This window comes from Scylla paramamosain, chromosome 25 (genome assembly GCF_035594125.1).
Source record: "Scylla paramamosain isolate STU-SP2022 chromosome 25, ASM3559412v1, whole genome shotgun sequence".
NCBI classification, from domain to species: Eukaryota; Metazoa; Arthropoda; class Malacostraca; order Decapoda; family Portunidae; genus Scylla; species Scylla paramamosain.
Genome location: NC_087175.1, coordinates 4,325,001 through 4,340,997, shown reverse-complemented (window position 1 = coordinate 4,340,997; position 15,997 = coordinate 4,325,001). Strand labels below are relative to the sequence as shown.

At 38.9% G+C, this 15,997-nt stretch overlaps 1 protein-coding gene across 2 annotated transcripts in view; it reads right to left on the bottom strand.

Annotated features, from left to right (window-relative positions):
• LOC135113123 (probable serine/threonine-protein kinase ndrD) overlaps nucleotides 1–15,997 on the bottom strand; it is a 73,814-nt gene that overhangs the window by 15,853 nt on the left and 41,964 nt on the right. For both annotated transcript variants that reach the window (XM_064028184.1, XM_064028185.1), the window contains exon 2: nucleotides 2,094–2,237. In XM_064028184.1, coding sequence (XP_063884254.1) covers nucleotides 2,094–2,237 — 144 coding nt within the window. The remainder of the gene's footprint in view (nucleotides 1–2,093; nucleotides 2,238–15,997) is intronic.

Sequence of the window (15,997 nt, the reverse complement as noted above, 5' to 3'; positions counted from 1 at the left end):
CCACTCTTTCCTAGGTTATATCTGCCTTCTATTTTCTTCCTGTCTTTTTTCTTTTTAAATTCTCGTACAATTATTATATTGCCTGTTCTCTTATGATGTACAATAATTATCTTCTTTCCCACTCTATTATGCATTTAAGCTTACCTGTCTTCTCTTTTCTTCGTCTTTCTTTCTTTCCCTTTTAAACTCTCGTACAAGCATTCATCCTTTCCCAGGCCTTTCCTTTATCTTCTGCCTATTCTCTTGTGATAAACGATAATTATATTAGTTTTCCATTTCTTCCTAAATTTACCTTTATCTACTATTTTCTTCCTGTCTTTATATATTTTTTTCTTTACTTTCGTACAATCATTCTTCTCTTTCTTATTTCCTTATGATACAATACAATTCTTTACTCACTTATCTATACGCTAAGCTGATGCTTCTCTTTTCTTCCTGTCTTTTTCTCTCTCTTTATTTTAAACTTTCGTACAAACGTTCACCCTTCCTTCCCTTGTGTTTCCTTCTCGTATGTTGTACAAGTCTTCTTTCCCACTCCTTCCTACATTTAGCGATTTATATTCTCTTTCCTTCCTGTCTTTCTCCCTCTCCATTCCTTTTGAACTCTCGTACAAGCATTCATCCTTCCTTTCCTTGTCTTTTCCTCCTTAATAAAACTTTACTTCCTTCATACCCGCTTATAGACTTCATTATTCCTTTTTCCTACACTTAACTCATCAACTTATCTGTCTTCTCTTTTCTCCCTCTCTATTCCTTTTAAACTATCGTACAAGCATTCATCCTTCCTTCTCTAGTCTTTTTTCTTGCTTCATACCCACTTGTAAATCCTTCCTCTCTTTCTCTCTCTCTCTTCTTATTTTTTTTTTTATTTATTTATTTTATTAATTTTTTTTTCACCTCGTCTCGCGTCTCCCAGACTTTAAAAAATTCCCATGTTGTATAATCATCTCACGTAACAAGCTTCCTTTCCTCTCCACTCCTCTTTATGTGGCTTTCTTTTTTTCCTTCCTTGTAATTATCACCATAGGAAACTCTCTCTCTCTCTCTCTCTCTCTCTCTCTCTCTCTCTCTCTTGCGCCGCAACTCCACTACTTTCAAGAGGCTTTAGTTGAAGTTACAGGGGTTTTTAAGGATGCTTTACGGCTCGAGTGACAGATTAACGAGATTTCTACCAAATAAACAGAAGAAACACTCTTGAGAACCAAGCTAATCATCTCTGTGGCCTTGGAAAACAGTCGTGGTGAGAGAGCAAAGTGTTTCATCAGGATAAGGAAGTCGAGGTTTTCAACTGTAGGCTTAAGGAATCTGTTATAACTTTCCCCTGATCCTCTTCGCTTGCTGGGCTTAGATTTTGGTCTAGTATTCGTATCTCTCACACCACGCACACCAACACACGTTACATACTCGTACATTAACAGCAAGTGAATATCTTATGAGAGGCGTTACGTTGATCAATACTACTACTACTACTACTACTACTACTACTACTATTACTACTACTACTACTTATTTCTATATGGTTTAGTGTTCAGATTAGTTTCGATAGGAATTTTGCGTGTTATGAGTTATATCTTTGTGGATGCACGGCAGATAAATGTCTATTTCCGTGTCTTTATGATAAAATGAACCAGACGCGAGAGAGAGAGAGAGAGAGAGAGAGAGAGAGAGAGAGAGAGAGAGAGAGAGAGAGAGAGAGAGAGAGAGAGAGAGAGAGAGAGAGAGAGAGAGAGAGAGAGAGAGAGAGAGAGTTATTCAAAATGGATGAAAAAAAAAAGTTAGGCTGTTGCTGCTACTATTACTACTAATTCTGCTACTACTTGTAATACTATACAACAACTCCAACAACAATAACAACAACTATAACTTATAACTACTACTATACACCAACAAAAACAACAACAGCTACTACTACTACTACTACTACTACTACTACTGTTGCTGGTACTGTTACTGCTCCTACTAAAATCAAATCAATGAAAATAAATAAATAAATAAACATATATATAAACAAATAAATAAATAAATGCTACTTATGACAACAATAGCATTCCCGGCAGTGTAGCCAGACACCTTCCCTTCCTCACGATACATACCTGAGCTCGATGTCTTTTGCAGAATATAAGGAAGGCGTTCATGGGGCGGCGGGCAGGGTGCGGGGGGACGTCTTCCAGGGGCGGGGAGACATCCTCCAACTCCCCCTCCCCCTCCCCATCACTCTCACCGCCCGGCCGACTCTCCTGCACCAGAGATAACACAGATTAGATGTGATAGAATGTGTGGAGAGGTGGATACAGGTGACTTAGTTGATGTTTTATTTATTGTATTTCCTTAGGCGTATTTAGTTTAACACGACTGAAAATACATTAAACTGAACTGAGAGACAACGGGCAAATTACAGGTGATGAAATGGAGATATGGATACTGGTGCTCAGTTTATAAATTTTTTCCCCCCTTTTTTTCACAAACTCGTGGACAGGTCTTAAAATATACTGAATTGAATTTAATCGGATATCTGTGAATCCAGTTTGTTTTATTTATTTATTTTATTTTTTTACAATGATTATTAATTTTTTCAAGAAACTCGGTTTAACACGAATTACAATATACTGCGCTGAATTTACTCGAATTTTTCACTTCAACACGATCCAGCACAACAGCCCATTCGCGCGTCTTGAAAACAGAAGAGGTGCGGCGCAGAAGTGCTGCAGATTATGGTCCTAAGTCACGTGACACTACAAAGATAACTAAAACTTCAAAACACCATAATATACTACAGATCACAAGAGAACATGAGAAATGAGAGGTGATAAGGGCTCCGCCACCACAGATAATGCGAGGCGTGGCTATGAAGGCTAAATGCGCGGAGAGGCTATGGCAGGGAGTGCGCAGTAAGTGAAGAGGGAATAAGATAAACCAAGTGTAAAGATTGGAAAAGGCTGGCTACTGATTATTCTCTCTCTCTCTCTCTCTCTCTCATCTCTCTCTCTCTCTCTCTCTCTCTCTCTCTCTCTCTCGTCTCTCTCTCTCTCAAACTTGACAAAATAGTCTACTACTGTCTTCAGTAGTTCATTTTAATCTTAATCTCATATATATATATATATATATATATATATATATATATATATATATATATATATATATATATATCAAATATATCAAACACCATGAGGGGAATATATATATATATATATATATATATATATATATATATATATATATATATATATATATATATATATATATATATATATTTAATCCTGACCAAACCAGCATCTTTTTTTTTTTTTAGTTGTACATAATACGAAAGTTACGAGCACTGTCATTTCAGTTAATCATCTACAAAAAAAATTAAATTAATCAATTAAATAAGTAAAATAAAAATATAAATAAAAAATAATAAAAAAAAAACTACACGCATATAATGGTGTCCTTATGTAAAATAAAATCTATGATATATGCTTCAGATAGTGTAAGTTAATGTGGTTTTATTTTGTTTTTCCTCCTTTTTTTGACTCCAGTGATAGTCTAAGAAGCAGCTTTACATTAAAATAAGGAAGAATTCTGGGTATTCTCAAAATTTCCTTCGTGTTCACCACTTCAAAAGATTCAAGGTCGTGGAAGTTAGTAATTTTTATGAGTGTTTTTTTTTTATGACTCCAGTGACAGTTGAAGAAGTAGCTTTACATCAAAATAAACAAGAATCATGGATATTCTCAAACACTCCTCCATCTTCCGTCCACTACTTTTACAATGATGCAGATAATGGAAGTCAGTTTTTACAGGCGTTTTTCCATGATTCCAGTGATAGTTTAACAAGAACTGTACACAAGAGAGAGAGAGAGAGAGAGAGAGAGAGAGAGAGAGAGAGAGAGAGAGAGAGAGAGAGAGAGAGAGAGAGAGAGAGAGAGAGAGAGAGAGAGAGAGAGAGAACAATAATAAATAAACACATCCTTAAAAACCTAACTCATCATCTCTATGACCTTTTGGAGACTGTAAAGAGCAAAACGTTTCTAAACAAGTAAAGTTCAGTAAACTCGATAACAACTTTGAACAGTGAAGATAGAGTATTACAGCATAACAGAGGGTGTAGTTATATATCAAACACCATGAGGGGAATACGTATGTGGCAGAAATGTATAATGGAACGCAAGGAAAAAAAAAAAAAAAAAAAAAAAAAGAGAAGCCATCACATCAAGGCTACACGTGGCAGTCCCTTTATGAAACACACCAGCCTATTTCCACCCATCAGCCTCATCCATATGTTTGTCTAATCTTCTAAAGCTCCCCAATGACTGAACACTAACTTTGTGGAGGGGTGTGGGTGGGGGAGGAGGGAGTGGAGGAAAGTTGGGGAAGGGATGAGGCGAAGAGAACCATTGAATGAAGTGAAGTGAGAGAGAGAGAGAGAGAGAGAGAGAGAGAGAGAGAGAGAGAGAGAGAGAGAGAGAGAGAGAGTGAGAGTGAAGAGTGGAGATAGCAGTGGTGGTGGTGGAGTGTAGTAATAATGATGACTTAAGGTGGAGATAATGGAGGGTGGAGCTTCAGAGAGAGAGAGAGAGAGAGAGAGAGAGAGAGAGAGAGAGAGAGAGAGAGAGAGAGAGAGAGAGAGAGAGAGAGAGAGAGAGAGATGGATGGATGCGTCTGTCTACATCCTGACTACTACGACTGGACGACCTTGGCTTCTTCTCCTCGTCCTCCTCCTCCTCCTCCTCCTCCTCTTCCTCCTCCACCCCCGGCACTTCCTCAAGCCTGTGAGTTACCACTACCACCGCAATAATAATAATAATAATAATAATAATAATAATAATAATAATAATAATAATAATAACAACAATAATAAATAAATAAAATAAATAAATAAATAGTAGGTAATGGCTCAGTTATTTATATATATATATATATATATATATATATATATATATATATATATATATATATATATATATATATATATATATATATATATATATATATATATATATATATATATATATATATATATATATATATATATATATATATATATATATATATATATATTTTTGGCAGATTTACATAAGAAAATAGACGAGGGAATGAAATTGTAATGACAAACATAAGGAAAGTATGTATGGTGTGCTAATTAGACAAATGAAGGTCGACTATGTCTCGTTACAGAGAGATTTGCATTTTATACTAAAAACTAAAATAAATAAATATATAAACAATAGTAGTAGTAGTAGTAGTAGTAGTAGTAATAATAACAGCAACAATAATAATACCAGTTAACTTAATATATTATACAAGGAAAGGGATAGGAATGAATGAAAGAGAAAGAATGACGTGACGAAAAGACTTAGACTGTTACAGAAGGAAAGAAAGAAAAAAAAAAAAAAAACAGAAAACTGGAAGAAAGGAAGGGAAATAAAAAAAGTAAAAGATCTGGCATGGTAAAGAAAGAGAAAGATAGAATGAATGAAAGAAGAGAAAGGAAACTTAACATATGAGAACGAATGCTGAAAGAAGAATGAACAATAAATGAATGAATGAATGAGTGAAAAAAATAGGAAGGATGAAAATAAAATGTGGAACGAACGAATGAATGATGAAAGAAAAGAAAGAGAACGGATAGTGGTTGCGGTAGTGATGCAACATTTCCTCAACATCCGAAAAAAAAAAATCAACACCAGCTTCTCTCTAACACAACAAAATCCACGATACTTAACATTCATTCCTCTCTATAAACCAGTGATGTCTAAGCCAACTCAGCCAACAAGAGTGATTTTGGCGTTCAGTTGACTTGAAATGACAGGCAGCGTGCAAATGATGAAACTATTCTGAAACATTCCGCGCCGCACCTCCACTATATTCAAAAGGCTCTAGTTGAAGCTACACGGGTTTTCATGGTTGTGTTTTTTTTTTCTTTTTTGACAGATTAACAACATTTTTATATTATCAACACGATAAACACTATTTAAAAACCGGATAAATGTGTCTGTGTGTTCTTTAATAAAACAGTCGTGGAGAGAGAGAGAGAGAGAGAGAGAGAGAGAGAGAGAGAGAGAGAGAGAGAGAGAGAGAGAGAGAGAGAGAGAGAGCAAAGCGCTTCTCAGCCTCTCAGGACAGTATTCTGAAGCATCTGGCGCAGCACCTCGACTACTTTCAAAAGGCTCTAGTTAAAGTTACACGTTTTTAATGGTGTTTTTATGGTTCTTGTGGTTAACAACATTTCTACATTAACAACACGAGAAACAATTTTGAGAACCCGTCTAAAAATCCCCGTGGCTTTTGAGAAAAGTCGCAGTGAAAGAGCACAGGGCAGAGTGACTGCAGTGTTGCCAGATGTCGCCCGGGGGAACAACAGCCCAACCGGTCCCAAGCTAGTGATGCAATGTGAGCGAGCGAGAGGAACTCAATGATAATGACGATAAAAGAATAAGAATGACTGACACATTTACTCTCGTGAAAGCTATAACACCAAGACCATTACCACTGCAAGTACCATGCCGCGGGAGGAGCAGGAATGGTAAAATTTTCTTGGGTGATCCGATGCAGAAGAGGAATACAAATAAGTAAGAATAAAAGTATATATTGTATGTACTGTTAAAAAAATAAGAACAATTTTCCAAGAAGAAGAAGAAGAAGAAGAAGAAGAAAATGAAAATGAAGAGAAAAATAAATAATATATGTACTGACAAAAGAAACAAGTAGGAAAATTTTTCGAAGAAAAAGAAGAAGAAATAATGTATGTACTGATAAAAGAAACAAGTAGGAAGAAGAAGAAGAAGAAGAAGAAGAAGAAGAAGAAGAAGAAGAAGAAGAAGAAGAAGAAGAAGAAGAAGAAGAAGAAGAAGAAGACGACGACGACGACGACGAAGAAGAAGAAGAAGAAAAAGACTCACAATGCAAATGAAAAAAGACAAATGTGCACAATGTACTGATAAGTAGGGTAAATAAAAAAAAAGAGGAGGAGGAGGAGGAGGAGGAGGAGGAGGAGGAGGAGGAGGAGGAGGAGGAGGAGGAGGAGGAGGAAGAGATGTAAGACCACTGTAAGAAAAAAATGAAGACAACCGGAAAATAAAGAAAACGAAGAACCACAACGAAGAAGGAAAAGAAGAAGAAGAAGAAGAAGAAGAAGAAGAAGAAGAAGAAGAAGAAGAAGAAGAAGAAGAAGAAGAAGAAGAAGAAGAAGAAGATGATGATGATGATGATGATGATGATGATGATGATGATGATGATGATGATGATGATGATGATGAAGAAGAAGAAGAAGAAGAAGAAGAAGAAGAAGAAGAAGAAGAAGAAGAAGAAGAAGAAGAAGAAGAAGAAAAGCTGAGGAGGAAGAGGAAGAAAGGAAGAAAGGTATATTTATAGATAGAAAACAAAAACAAAAAATCACCAGAAAAAAAAAATCAAGAATACAAGAACAATAAAATAACAGTAGTAGTAGTAGTAGTAGTAGTAGTAGTAGTAGTAGTAGTAGATGACAACACACACAACTGCGCCATGTACTAACCCTAAAACAAGTTAACAATACTGGAAAAAAATAAAAAAATAAATAAAAAAATAATAAGTAGCGGTGGTGGTGGTGGTATTGGTGAAGGCGAAGGTAAGACAGTGACAAACACCTCATACCTGATATAAAAAAAAAAAAAGACATAACCAAGGCTGAACACCAGAGAGAGAGAGAGAGAGAGAGAGAGAGAGAGAGAGAGAGAGAGAGAGAGAGAGAGAGAGAGAGAGAGAGAGAGAGAGAGAGAGAGAGAGAGATCGGCTGGGTTTTACGATTTAATGGTTAGGGATTTTAACAACTCGTGTAACAAAACTATGAAGTGTGAAGCTGTGTGGGAGAGGCTGGAGGAGGAGGAGGAGGAGGAGGAGGAGGAGGAGGAGGAGGAGGAGGAGGAGGAGGAGGAAAGAACATGAACAAAAAGAACAAGAAAAGAACAAGAAGAACAAGAACAAGAAGAGGAACAAGAAGAAGTAGAAGAGGAGGAACAAGAAGTAGAAGTGAAAGGGAAATCCACATAAATCTATGTTTTCCTCCTCCTCCTCCTCCTCCTCCTCCTACTACTACTACTACTACTACTACTACTCTTTCTTCTTCTCCTTTCTTCTTCTTTCTCCTCCTCCTCCTCTTTCCTCCCTCACAAGTTCTCTCTTCACGACTAGTTTCAAAGGCCATGGAAAGGATTAACATGGTTCTCTAGAGTATTTATCCCATTAATGATGCAGAATCCTTGTTAAACAACACTAAAATCATATTAACATCTTGAAAACTTCATTAACTTCCATTAAAGCCTGTTAAATTATCACAGCAATCATGAAAACAGTTGGAAACATTGAATTTCCACTAGACCCTTTTATACTATCACTGGAATCCTAACACTTGAACACCATACACAAGACCCTGTTAGAAATAGAGAACAGACACCGAAGTGTTTGAAAATACGTGGTTACTAATAATTATTGTACTTCAGGTCTTGTCATGTATAAATTCACGATGCAAGGGAAATTTTTTGTATGGAGTGATAGCACCTCATCTCACACACACACACACACACACACACACACACACACACACACACACACACACACACACACACTCCGTGGCTCATTGATTAGAATTACTCTTATTCAAACTTGGTGTGTGGTACGCCAGGGTTCGAATCTCACTCGGAATTCAGAGAGAAAAAAGGGAAAATAAATAAAAAATCAGAAAAAGAAGAGAAATAAGACTAGTAACAGACTGCAATTCTACACACACACACACACACACACACACACACACACACACACTGAAAATACCTACGAATACTCTTCCCACGTCCAGAAACAGCACGATACGGTCTCAATATAAGTGCTGTTAGGTAAAGGTGGGTGATGGTGATTCAAAGCGTTTATTGTTTTATTTATATGGTTATAGATATTAGAGAAAATGGAAAGAGAAAAAAATGAAGGAATGAAATGCAAGAATAGAAAGGAAGGAAAAAAAAAAAAAAAGGAAAGAGGGAGGAAATGATATAAGGAAAAGAAAGACGAAAGAAGAGAGCTTACTACTTACTACGAAAAGAATGAAGGAGGGAGAGATAAAGGAGATAAACTTTGCATACAAATGACAAAACTAAAAAAAAAAAAAAGAAAAAGGAAAGGAGAAAGCTAGAAAGGACAGAGATAAGAACAAAATAAATGAATGGGAAGAGAGCTTACTATGAGAAAAAAAAAGAAAAAATAATTTACTGTGATAAAGGCGGAAAAGAGGAAGAAAGAGAAATAAAGAAAGGAAAGAAAAACAAGAGAAAGTCGAAAATCTAAATAAACAAATACAAAATTAAACATATCTACACAAAACCTGCAACAAAATTAATCAAATAGCTTTTCTCAAAACCTACCACCACCATCATTACAATCACAATGAGGGCGGTCAGTAGTGGTGGAGGTGGAGTGGCGGGGTGGGGCAAACAGTGGTGGTGGTGGAGCAAGTAGGAGCGGGGGGGGGTGATGTGGAGGGGGGAAGAGGCTTGGAACGCGGTCAGTAACGGTAAGGTGGCAGCAGCGGCGGCGGCGGCCTCCTCCTTCTCCTCCTCCTCCTCCTCCTCCTCCTCCAAGTCTTCATTCTTTTCCTTTCCTTTTCCTCCTTGCACTCCTTTGCCTCTTCAGTAGCTTCTTACTTATCTTCCATCACAATTTTCAATTCTTCCTTCAGTTTCTCCTTCCTTTTTTTCTCTCGTTCTTCCTTCCTCCATCATTGTTTTCCTTTCCTTTTCTTCTTCATCAGCTTCCTGTTACTTATCTTCCAGTTCTTCCTTCTGTTCCTCTTCTTATTCTTTACTCATCTTCCATTCTGTCTGTTTATCATTCCTTTTCCCTCTTTCTCCTCGTTTTCTGTTTGTTCTTTGTTTTCCTCTTCTTCCTACACGTGTTACTCCTACTTATTCTGCTCTTCCTCATCCTCTTCATTGTTTTGTTCTTGTTCCTCCTCCTACTCCTCCAAATCGTCTTCTTTCTCCTCTTGCTCCTCCATTCCTGTGTTCTCTCTTCCACCAGTCAGTTTCTACACTACCTCATGTTCCTCCCACGTTATCCAGTTCTGCTTCTAATTCAGTTCCTCCTCCTCCTCTTCGTTCTCCATCCCCAACCTACAGCTAAATATAACTCCAACAGGCTTTGCTAGTACCAGCATCACAGACTTGCACCGAAATCACTCTCTATTTAGACTTATTTCTGTGTATCTACGTCTCTTTCTTAACTAACCAGCCATAGGGTTTTTGTTTTGGTATGGTAACAGTGTATTGGTCACTGGGATCATAGAGCGAGAGAAAGAGAACACAGGATGTAAGCATATTTAAGTACGGGTCCTTCACACACACACACACACACACACACACAGGGAACACCCAAACGCACACTTCTTTTTCCTTCAGTTTTTCCCCTCATGTCCTCCACCTTCTCCTCACCACACCCGTTCACTCATCAGCACCACGCCTCTGCTCTATTGAACACCCCATGAGCATGCATACGCCGGGGAGTAAGAGTTAAGAGGGAGTGGCATTTTCGAGAATATTCAGAGAGAGAGAGAGAGAGAGAGAGAGAGAGAGAGAGAGGAGGGGGTGGGGGGCAGACAGACACAGCGTCAGACAATTCCGTTTTCTCTGGAAGCGCCTCACTCACGGCGGCTGAATGCGTCCGAATCCTCGCCTGATTCCTTGACTTCGGCTTCCAGTTTGACTATAATGCAAGTTACTTCTTCTCTCTCTCTCTCTCTCTCTCTCTCTCTCTCTCTCTCTCTCTCTCTCTCTCTCTCTCTCTCTCTCTCTCTCTGTGTGTGTGTGTGTGTGTGTGTGTGTGTGTGTGTGTGTGTGTGTGTGTGTGTGTGTCCCCGTCCCTTTTCAAAACGGTTGACTGGTCGGGTTCCCATGATGTTTTCTTCCCTTTCATGACGCAGAATCCTTATTAAATTAACACTAAAATAATGAAAACACTTGAAAACCCTGCTAGCTAAGACTTCAACGTATTTCTCTCTCATTAACACTATATTTTCAAAGACCACAGAGATGAGTAGTCAGGATCCCATGGTTTCTTCCCTTTCATGATGCAGAAGCCAGTGAAATCAACACCAATGAAAGCAACTATTGAGAACCCAGATAACTTTTACCACAGCCTATCGCAATCAGTCGAGACAAGACGCCAATACAATCTGAGAATACGGTTCTTTATGCCATAAGAATAAATTAATATTTCCACTATTTTGTTTCAGTAATGTTTTGTGTATGTGTTTTATGTGTAATTAAGTTTTATTGCCTGAATTATGAGATGCAAGGGCGAGGAGGCGTGTGTGGGATTTAAAAGTGTATGTTGCTGACTTTTATAATGGTCTATGTAAGGCTAGGTTAGGCTAAGGTGGAGGTGAGGTCAGGTGGAGTTGGACGTGCTGTTAGGTGAAGTTAGGTGATGTTAGTTAAACATTAATAGACGTTTGGAATGGTTGGTAAGATGTTTGTTTTACATAATTAGAGAAAATATGTGGCTAATACTGCTGCGAATATATCTACTAATTACTACTACTACTACTACTACTACTACTGCTACTACTACTACTACTATTACTACTAATACCACAACCACCACCACCATCACCACTAGTGCCGTTTCTTTTAGCATAATAATTAAATAGAAAATGTCCTTGATGGTTTAAATATAGAAAAAAATTACGGTAACAACTCTCTCTCTCTCTCTCTCTCTCTCTCTCTCTCTCTCTCTCTCTCTCTCTCTCTCTCTCTCTCTCTCTCTCTCTCTCATATCCCCTTCCTACACACACACACACACACACACACACCACAAAAACAGAGGCGAGGCGAGGTGAGGCGAGGCAAGGCAAGGCGCGGGAAGAGGAAGCCAGACAGGGGGGAAAGGAATCGTACGCCAAGGTTAGTGAGGTGACTGATCCCTCATCCCGGAGTAACTGCTATTAAGTGTGATAACGCCTTCACTGCCTACTTAACACTTATACCCGAGCTGGATATGACTATGGCGATTACTACTACTACTACTACTACTACTACAATACTGATGGTGGTGGTGGTGGTGGTAGTAGTGGTGCTGCTACTACTACTACTACTACTACTGTCACTGTTTTTGTTATTGTTATTATTATTAGCATCTTAATTATGTTTCCGTCGCTTTTGCTAATAATAATAATAATAATAATAATAATAATAATAATAATAATAATAATAATAGGTGAAAAAAAATAATAATACGTAAGGACAAAAATAACAGAGAGAGAGAGAGAGAGAGAGAGAGAGAGAGAGAGAGAGAGAGAGAGAGAGAGAGAGAGAGAGATAATCATTCTAAAGCGTTCTGTTTGTGGTTCGGTTGCGGAAGATGAGACGGAGGAGGAGGAGGAGGAGGAGGAGGAGGAGGAGGAGGAGGAGGAGGAGGAGGAGGAGGAGCTATGAAAACCAATATCTTAGTAACAACAGAAATAAAAAAAAAATACGAAAAATGAAGAGGAGGAGGAGGAGGAGGAGGAGGAGGAGGAGGAGGAGGAGGAGGAGGAGGAGGAGGAGGAGAAGGAGGAGGAGGAAAGGAAGCGAAAGAACACATACCATGACAAAAAATAAAATAAAGATGAAGAGCAAGAAGAGGAAGAGGAAAAGGAAAAGGAAGAGGAAGAGGAAGAGGAGGAGGAAGAGAAGAGAGAGGATGAGAGAAGAAAATGAGAGTAAAGTGGAAGATAAAAGGAGGAGGAGGAGGAGGAGGAGGAGGAGGAGGAGGAGGAGGAGGAGGAGGAGGAGGAAATTGAGGCGATAAAGATATAAAAACAAAAAATGAAGAGGTAGAAAAAATAATAAAAAATGGAAAAACAACAATAACAACAACAACAACAACAACAACAACAACAACAGCAACAACAACAACTATTAATTTTACAAAGAAAGGATACGAAAAAAAAACAAGACAAAAAGAGGATGAGAAAAACAGATGAAGGTGGAAAAACGAAAATAAATAACGACGACAACAACAACAACAACAACAACAACAACAACAACAACAACAAAGAAAGGACAAGGGAAAGAGATCGAACACAAAAAATGAGAAGAAACAGGCAAAAAGGCAGAAAGGCAGAAAGAAAAGAAATAAGAAAAAAATTGAGCGTTGGAAAAACAAGACGAGAGAGAGAGAGAGAGAGAGAGAGAGAGAGAGAGAGAGAGAGAGAGAGAGAGAGAGAGAGAGAGAGAGAGAGAGAGAGAGAGAGAGAGAGAGAGAGAATGATTAAGACAAAAACTAAATTGATTAATAAATAAATTAAACTAGATAAATAAAATAAGCATACGATTAAAATATGTGACAGATAATAACATGCAAACAAAAGTCCAATAAATAGAAACAACAACAATAACAACAACAACGTAATCGTAGTAGTAGTAGTAGTAGTAGTAGTAGTAGTAGTAGTAGTAGTATAATAATAATAATAATAATAATAATAATAATAATAATAATAATAATAATAATAATAATAATAATAATAATATAAAGCTTTTTAATATATAGGTCATGTTACGATTAATAAAATTAGAGACAAACAGACAAACTGAATTCCTTTAAAGTTAATAATAATAATAATAATAATAATAATAATAATAATAATAATAATAATAACAATAATAATAACAACAACAACAACAACAACAACAACAACAACAACAACAACATCAATAGCAGCAGTAGTTGCTGTAGTAGTAATTTAACTTCTAACTATTAAAAAATTGTTACTTTAAGGTAATATCAATCGAACATTCTCTCTCTCTCTCTCTCTCTCTCTCTCTCTCTCTCTCTCTCTCTCTCTCCACCACATTAACATTAGTAAGATCAAAAGTAAACGGGGAGAGAGAGAGAGAGAGAGAGAGAGAGAGAGAGAGAGAGAGAGAGAGAGAGAGAGAGAGAGAGAGAGAGAGAGAGAGAGAGAGAGAGAGAGAGAGAGAGAGAATAATAAGAAAAAAAAAGTCGTGTGTGAGGAATGAAGAAATAAGAGCAGGAGGAGGAGGAGGAGGAGGAGGAGGAGGAGGAGGAGGAGGAGGAGGAGGAGGAGGAGCGAAAAGGTCAAATCAGTAATCATCTTCATCTCACAAGAGGGAAGGAAAACTCCATTGCGTAAAGAACTAAATGAGAGAGAGAGAGAGAGAGAGAGAGAGAGAGAGAGAGAGAGAGAGAGAGAGAGAGAGAGAGAGAGAGAGAGAGAGAGAGAGACGGGGGATGGGGAGCGTTGGGGAGGGGCAACAAGGATAGTACTGGTATGCTATTCTTTTTCTAGGAGGAGGAGGAGGAAGTAGGAAAGGTTTAACTATGCTACACTATGTGAATAGAGAAAAGGACAGAAAAACAGAAGGCTCCTCCACTCCTACCCACCCCCATCACTGCAGCCAAAGCGATCTGGTGTACGTAGTTCATTGGAGATCTATCCAGCATTCGGGGTCAGCGCATGCGTGAACGTGCCAGATGTAAGGTTCGATGCCTCATTTACACCCTGCCCTCACGGAGCGAGCATCTTCCTGCTGCTCTTAGGATAAATTCAGTATATTCGACTCATGGTTTCTTAGGAAACCTAACTAAACCTCCCGACACTGCCTGCTGACTACCATGGCGCGAGGTAATGTGGGTAGGCAGAGGAAGCGATAAATTTGATAAAAATTAATCTCTCAGGAACGAACAATTTGCGGCGATAAAGATATACACCACTGTGTTATGTGTGACCCAAGGACTTCACTGACATCATTTTTTTTTTTTTTACCGTCAGAAATTTGGAAACCTTAACTCTTTATTGAGACAACGAAGGTCACATAAAATGTAAGAACAATACCATTAGACACGAAAATAACGTATCTGAATAGTCAAACCGTCCCAAGAAACCATGAGCCGAATATATCATCTACCAAATTCTTCCTGAGGCCAGCAGGGAGATGCGCACTCCGTGACAGCAAGAACGCAAGTGAAGCATCGAATCGTACATCTGGCACACTTCACGCATGTGCTGATCCCGAGTACTGGATACATCTCGAGTGAACCTACACCGGAAATAAAGTGATACCATGCACTATGGAAACACTGCACGGAATATTTGTGTATCACTACAATGTTTGTGAGGGCTGGTATTGTGCTTGACTGTTGGGTCTTTTGTGTGTGTGTGTGTGTGTGTGTGTGTGTGTGTGTGTGTAAACAGCGTGTGGGGGTTCAGAAGTGGTGCTGCAGCCTTGCCCGGCGCTTTCAAGAGAGGCAGCAGTCAATCAGGCCCCAGCTCCGTTCACCCCACTGTTGTTGCACAATTTGCATGCAGGACGCCGTGCACTATTTTACCACCAGCAGCGGTGACTCATTCACCTTCAATCCTGATGGTGGTCACTAACTGTCAGGGCCCATACTAACTACAACCCGTCACAGGTCAAAAGTAAAAGTAGTCACCGTGAACTCAGGGTTATCTGTGTGTGTTATGCAGTGTGATGTAGTGGCGGTGTAGGCACTGTGGAAGTTCAGGGGTGGTGCGGGCAGCCTTGACGGAGGAGGAGGAGGAGGAGGAGGAGGAGGAGGAGGAGGAGGAGGAGGAGGAGGAGGAGGAGGAGGAGGAGGAGGAAGTAGGAAAGTAATGTCGCCCCCCCCCTCTCTCTCTCTTACTACACAAATTCACAAAATGCCGAACACACACACACACACACACACACAGGGAGACAAACGCATAAACAAACAAACAAACAGGTCTTAGTAAAAACCGGTTCAAACTACCTTCTCCTCCTCCTCCTCCTCCCACTCCTCCACGGAAATACCTCCAACCCCCCTTCTCCTCCCCCCACCTCTCTCTCTCTCTCTCTCTCTCTCTCTCTCTCTCTCTCTCTCTCTCTCTCTCTCTCTCTCTCTCTCTCTCTCTCCAGGAACTCTCTTTCGAAACTTCGCGGGGGAAGATGGGGGACGGGAGAGGCAGAGTAGTATTCACCTTTCTGCCCCAACCCCTCTAGGCACCCCCTGT